This window comes from Oncorhynchus mykiss, chromosome 19 (assembly GCF_013265735.2).
Source record: "Oncorhynchus mykiss isolate Arlee chromosome 19, USDA_OmykA_1.1, whole genome shotgun sequence".
NCBI classification, from domain to species: domain Eukaryota; kingdom Metazoa; phylum Chordata; class Actinopteri; order Salmoniformes; family Salmonidae; genus Oncorhynchus; species Oncorhynchus mykiss.
Window position 1 is genome coordinate 64,136,254 of NC_048583.1, and position 7,198 is coordinate 64,143,451.

The window sequence follows — 7,198 nt, forward strand, 5'->3', positions numbered from 1 at the left end:
GGAGTAGCAGTAGTAGTGATAGTAGTAATAGTGACAGTAATAGTAATGTCAAAAGTAGTAGTAGTAGTAGAAGTAATAGTAGTAGCAGTAGTAGTAGTAATAGTAGTAGAAGTAATAGTAGTAGCAGTAGTAGTAGTAGTAGTAGTAGTAGTAGTAGTAGTAGTAGTAGTAGTAGTAGTAGTAGTAGTAGTAGTAGTAATAGTAGTAGTAGTAGTAGTAGTAGTAGTAGTAGTAGTAGTAGTAGTGGTAGCAGTAGTAGTAGTAGTAGTAGTAGTAGTAGTAGTAGTAGTAGTAGTAGTAGTAGTAGAAGTAGTAGTAGCAGTAGTAGTAGTAGTAGGAGTAGCAGTAGTGGTAGTAGTAGTAGTAGTAGTAGTAGTAGTAGTGATAGTAATAGTAAAGTCAAAAGTATTAGTAGGTGGAGCAGAGTACAGTAAAATGGAGTGATATACAGTAAAATGGAGTGATAATACAATAATATGGAGTTAAATACAGTACTATAGAGTTAAATACAGTACTTGGGATACTGTAGCTGTAACAGGATGTAAACTCTGACTGGCAACAGCTGACCAATCACCGTGGCAAATAAAATCATTAAAAAACATCAGTGTTTTCTTTTATGGCATTAGTGCCAGTGTCTGTGTGTAATTATATTCAGGCTTCTGCTTTAAAGATTGTAACACATTAAATTGGTTGAGTGTCTAAGACGAATCAGAGGATGAAGGATCCATGGACCCTATTCCCTAACACTACATTTGGCCAGTGTCTGTATAGGGTGCCTGAGTCATCCTCTATTCCTCCACCCTTCTGACTACAAATATAACAGGCTCCATCTGAACACATCTCACCCTCACCAACCCTGACCCAGTCATCTTTATAGAGAGTTGGGCCAATGCGGTTTCTGTCTGAATGTTCCCGAGACCATTTTCTCCTCCGTAGCCTTTGTTTCCATGTTGTGCCATTTATTTCTGCTCGTTTAAATTTTTTTATTTTTTTTAAACCTATGAAGATGTCCAGTGAAAGTAGATATGCGATATGTTGTCGCCACAAAAGAGTACAGACTTTCACATACATTATCCTAAACACTAAAAACATCTTCAATTCGCTGCTCTGTTTTGATTTGTTTACAGCAGGTCACTTCAGAGGGAACTGTCGGAGGAGGCACTGTCGTATTGGTACATTGCTGACATTTAGAGAGTAAAGGAACTAACATGGCAGGCGTTCTAAGAGCTCATCTGTAGCTTCCACACCGTTCTTCTCCTCTCTCCCTCCCCTCTTCTCAGGATCCTTGTTCCTCAGTTTGACTAGCTAGCATGATGGACACTTATGAAAGAGAGAGAGACAGAGAGACAGAGTAGTGAGAGTAGTAGAGAGAGAGAGAAGGGGGGTAGTAGAGAGAGAGAGAAAGAGAGAGCGAGAGAGAGAGAGGGGGGAGGGTAGTAGAGATAGAGACAGAGAGACAGAGTAGTGAGAGTAGTAGAGAGAGAGAGAAGGGGGGTAGTAGAGAGAGAAAGAGAGAGAGAGAGAGAGAGAGGGGGGAGGGTAGTAGAGATAGAGACAGAGAGACAGAGTAGTGAGAGTAGTAGAGAGAGAGAGAAGGGGGGTAGTAGAGAGAGAGAGAAGGAGAGAGAGAGAGAGAGAGAGAGAGAGAGGGGAGGGTAGTAGAGATAGAGACAGAGAGACAGAGAGAAAGGGGGGGTAGTAGAGAGAGAGACAGAGAGACAGAAAGAGAAGGGAGGGTAGTAGAGACAGAGAGAGAAGGGATGGTAGTAGAGAGAGAGAAAGAGAAAGGGAGGGGAGGGTAGTAGAGAGAGAGAAAGAGAGAGAGGGGAGGGGAGGGTAGTAGAGAGAGCGAGACAGAGAGCTCTTGAGAGGTAGCATACAGAGAACCACCCTTGAGAGTTACAAATTGTTCTACACAGATAAGAGGGAATCCAAACAGTGAGGGAGAGAGAGAAAGAGACACTCTGTCTGCTCATCACGGAGTCACACACAAAACACCACTACACTTCAAATTCACTGAACACACATCTACACTCTACACAAAACACCACTACACTTCACTCCACAAACAACCCACTGAACACACATCTACACAAAACACCACTACACTTCACTCCACAGACAACCCACTGACCATACATCTACACAAAACACCACTACACTTCACTCCACAGACAACCCACTGACCATACATCTACACAAAACACCACTACACTTCACTCCACAGACAACCCACTGACCATACATCTACACTCTACAGGTTATTTTGCAGGAAGAACAAAATACAATATCAACCAATATGTCCACTACCAATATAACAATCAATCAATCAAATGTATTTATAAAGCCCTTCTTACATCAGCTGATATCTCAAAGTGCTGTACAGAAACCCAGCCTAAAACACCAAACAGCAAGCAATGCAGGTGTAGAAGCACGGTGGCTAGGAAAAACTCCCTAGAAAGGCCAAAACCTAGGAAGAAACCTAGAGAGGAACCAGGCTCTGAGGGGTGGCCAGTCCTCTTCTGGCTGTGCCAGGTGGAGATTATAAACCTAGAGAGGAACCAGGCTCTGAGGGGTGGCCAGTCCTCTTCTGGCTGTGCCGGGTGGAGATTATAAACATAGAGAGGAACCAGGCTCTGAGGGGTGGCCAGTCCTCTTCTGGCTGTGCCGGGTGGAGATTATAAACCTAGAGAGGAACCAGGCTATGAGGGGTGGCCAGTCCTCTTCTGGCTGTGCTGGGTGGAGATTATAAACCTAGAGAGGAACCAGGCTCTGAGGGGTGGCCAGTCCTCTTCTGGCTGTGCCGGGTGGAGATTATAAACCTAGAGAGGAACCAGGCTCTGAGGGGTGGCCAGTCCTCTTCTGGCTGTGCTGGGTGGAGATTATAAACCTAGAGAGGAACCACGCTATGTGGGGTGGCCAGTCCTCTTCTGGCTGTACCGGGTGGAGATTATAAACCTGGAGAGGAACCAGGCTATGTGGGGTGGCCAGTCCTCTTCTGGCTGTACCGGGTGGAGATTATAACAGAACATGGCCAAGATGTTCAAATGTTCATAGATGACCAGCAGGAGATTATAACAGAACATGGCCAAGATGTTCAAATGTTCATAGATGACCAACAGGAGATTATAACAGAACACGGCCAAGATGTTCAAATGTTCATAGATGACCAACAGGAGATTATAACAGAACATGGCCAAGATGTTCAAATGTTCATAGATGACCAACAGGAGATTATAACAGAACATGGCCAAGATGTTAAAATGTTCATAGATGACCAACAGGAGATTATAACAGAACATGGCCAAGATGTTCAAATGTTCATAGATGACCAGCAGGAGATTATAACAGAACATGGCCAAGATGTTCAAATGTTCATAGATGACCAGCAGGAGATTATAACAGAACATGGCCAAGATGTTCAAATGTTCATAGATGACCAACAGGAGATTATAACAGAACATGGCCAAGATGTTCAAATGTTCATAGATGACCAACAGGAGATTATAACAGAACACGGCCAAGATGTTCAAGCGTTCATAGATGACCAACAGGAGATTATAACAGAACATGGCCAAGATGGTCAAATGTTCATAGATGACCAACAGGAGATTATAACAGAACATGGCCAAGATGTTCAAATGTTCATAGATGACCAACAGGAGATTATAACAGAACATGGCCAAGATGTTCAAATGTTCATAGATGACCAACAGGAGATTATAACAGAACATGACCAAGATGTTCAAATGTTCATAGATGACCAACAGGAGATTATAACAGAACACGGCCAAGATGTTCAAATGTTCATAGATGACCAACAGGAGATTATAACAGAACATGGCCAAGATGTTCAAGCGTTCATAGATGACCAACAGGAGATTATAACAGAACATGGCCAAGATGTTCAAGCGTTCATAGATGACCAACAGGGTCAGATAATAATAATCTCAGCAATGTAATGCACTTCTGTCATTGTTATATAATAATGGCATAGACTGATATAACCCAATAGGTGTTTTATTCCATCTATAAATGACACCCAGATCCACTGATGAGTACGAAGTTCCTAACATTACATTTCCCATTAAACTAACTACAGAGTATGACACTACTAAACTAACTACAGTGTGATATTAGTAAACTAACTACAGAGTATGACACTACTAAGCTAACTACAGAGTATGATATTAGTAAACTAACTACAGGGTATGATATTAGTAAACTAACTACAGAGTATGATATTACTAAATTAACTACTGAGTATGATATTACTAAACTAACTACAGAGTATGATATGACTAAATTAACTACAGAGTATGATATGACTAAACTAACTACTGAGTATGATATGACTAAACTAACTACTGAGTATGATATGACTAAACTAACTACAGAGTATGGTTTTACTAAACTAACTACCGAGTATAATATTGCTAAACTAACTACAGAGTATGATTTTACTAAACTAACTACAGAGTATGATGTCACTAAACTAACTAACCTACAGTATGGTCTTACAGTATGCTACTGAACTAACTATTAGTATGGTCTTATAGTATGCTACTGAACTAACTATTAGTATGGTCTTACAGTATGCTACTGAACTATTAGTATGGTCTTACAGTATGCTACTGAACTAACTATTAGTATGGTCTTATAGTATGCTACTGAACTAACTATTAGTATGGTCTTACAGTATGCTACTGAACTATTAGTATGGTCTTACAGTATGCTACTGAACTATTAGTATGGTCTTACAGTATGCTACTGAACTAACTATTAGTATGGTCTTACAGTATGCTACTGAACTATTAGTATGGTCTTACAGTATGCTACTGAACTAACTATTAGTATGGTCTTACAGTATGCTACTGAACTATTAGTATGTTCTTACAGTATGCTACTGAACTATTAGTATGTTCTTACAGTATGCTACTGAACTAACTATTAGTATGGTCTTACAGTATGCTACTGAACTAACTACACTATGGTCTTACAGTATGCTACTGAACTATTAGTATGGTCTTACAGTATGCTACTGAACTATTAGTATGGTCTTACAGTATGCTACTGAACTAACTATTAGTATGGTCTTACAGTATGCTACTGAACTATTAGTATGGTCTTACAGTATGCTACTGAACTAACTATTAGTACGGTCTTACAGTATGCTACTGAACTAACTATTAGTATGGTCTTACAGTATGCTACTGAACTAACTATTAGTATGGTCTTACAGTATGCTACTGAACTATTAGTATGGTCTTACAGTATGCTACTGAACTATTAGTATGGTCTTACAGTATGCTACTGAACTAACTATTAGTATGGTCTTACAGTATGCTACTGAACTATTAGTATGGTCTTACAGTATGCTACTGAACTATTAGTATGGTCTTACAGTATGCTACTGAACTATTAGTATGGTCTTACAGCATGCTACTGAACTAACTACCATCACCATGTCATCTCGTCTATTACCTCTCTCTAACGTCCCGATATCCAAGCTTGCCTAACCTTCCCTATGATCGTCCTGAGACAAGCAAACCAAAGCGGCTACTCTAACATGACCCGTAGACAGACACCTGTGTGAACGTATCCAACTAACTCAAAGGAGAATGTGTTACGGTGCTGGAACAAAATCACAAATGGCAACAAAGAAATGCCTATTTTTGACAAGTCAGTAATCATTTACATGCTACGCTGTCAACATATTTTGACAAAGAAAAAACTGTTTTTGGGGGGGGGGGGACCACTTAAAGCTTCCAGTTAATTTGCGGGGTCAGTTTTGATATTTAATTTATAAAATGGAAAGAGTTGCCTTGTCTACACACTTAGAGCCAGCACTATCATTTAACACGGAATATTTTAGAATAAAGGGCGGATGTTTTGATAGGGTTAATATCACTTGCAAAAAAACTGCAACAATAACTCTTATTATTATTTTTGGTCAACAAGTAAAACTTGAAACTCACCCGTGGACCGGTGGACTTCTGAGCGGACGCCCGAGGGAGATGACACATCAACAGAAGTACGAAATAATGAGAAAAAGTTACAAAAACGAAGCTTCGGATGAACATCATTGACTGTCGCAGTTGAGACTATAAGAGGGGCGAGTTTGTTGTAAATGAGTTTGTTCTTTAAACTATCAGTCAACTGGGACTGATGCCTAAAACACGTTTCACCAACAAACAAAAAAAGTTCCAAATGGTAGAAAGAGCTTTCCCCCCCCAACAAAAAAAAATCCCTCTCCTCCACAGTTGTTCCTTTAGTTGCTTATTCAAGATGCTGAGAGAAAATTTACACTATATTCACATAGTGCCGCCGGTATAATGGACTTTTATGCGCTGACGGTCACCATAGTGACAGATTTGATCCACAGCGCGCTGACCAGCTGATCATCCTGATGTGTAGACTACAGGTTAAAGTACCGTTCGCTGCATCAATTGTCGCTGACTTTATAAACAAAGAAGGGGGGGGGGGGGGGGGGGGGGGGTAGCGGCATTGACTGACACTTTGTAGATCCAATAACAGCTGCGAAGTAGGGAAGGAGACTCCGCCCCTCTTAATAGACGACTAATTTCTCACACCCACCAGTACTAACGGCCCTAAGAGACAGACAGACAGACAGACAGACAGACAGACAGACCTGCGACAGACAGACAGACCTGCGACAGACAGACAGACAGACAGACCTGCGACAGACAGACAGACCTGCGACAGACAGACCTGCGACAGACAGACAGACAGACCTGCGACAGACAGACAGACAGACCTGCGACAGACAGACAGACAGACAGACAGACAGACAGACAGACAGACAGACAGACCTGCGACAGACAGACAGACAGACAGACAGACAGACAGACAGACAGACAGACAGACAGACAGACCTGCGACAGACAGACAGACAGACAGACAGACAGACAGACCTTTTTATTTGTTTATCTCAACCTGTTTTTATCTGTTACAAAACAAATTAAGAATGCACTAATAAGTGACATTGTATTTGCGATTCTTTATGTTTTTTTGGGTACTTTTTTTCCCCTTCATTTAATTTACTTGGGGGGGGGGGGGGGGGGGGGCTGGGGAGCTGATAGGACACAATCAGCTATCTATATCCTCTTCTTGTTCTTGTTCTTCAAGTCATTTCTCATAATTCACCTCTTTCTTTCCCCCTCTTCTATCCTGGATT

General features: G+C 41.2%; 1 protein-coding gene across 11 annotated transcripts in view; it reads right to left on the reverse strand.

The window, feature by feature from the left end:
* Positions 1–6,449, reverse strand: part of smoc1 (SPARC related modular calcium binding 1) — a 168,763-nt gene extending 162,314 nt beyond the window's left edge. For all 11 annotated transcript variants that reach the window (XM_036955379.1, XM_036955375.1, XM_036955380.1 and 8 more), the window contains exon 1: positions 5,979–6,449. In XM_036955379.1, the coding sequence (XP_036811274.1) occupies positions 5,979–6,086 (108 nt within the window). In that variant the 5' untranslated portion in view covers positions 6,087–6,449. The remainder of the gene's footprint in view (positions 1–5,978) is intronic.
* Positions 6,450–7,198: the final 749 nt, after the last annotated feature.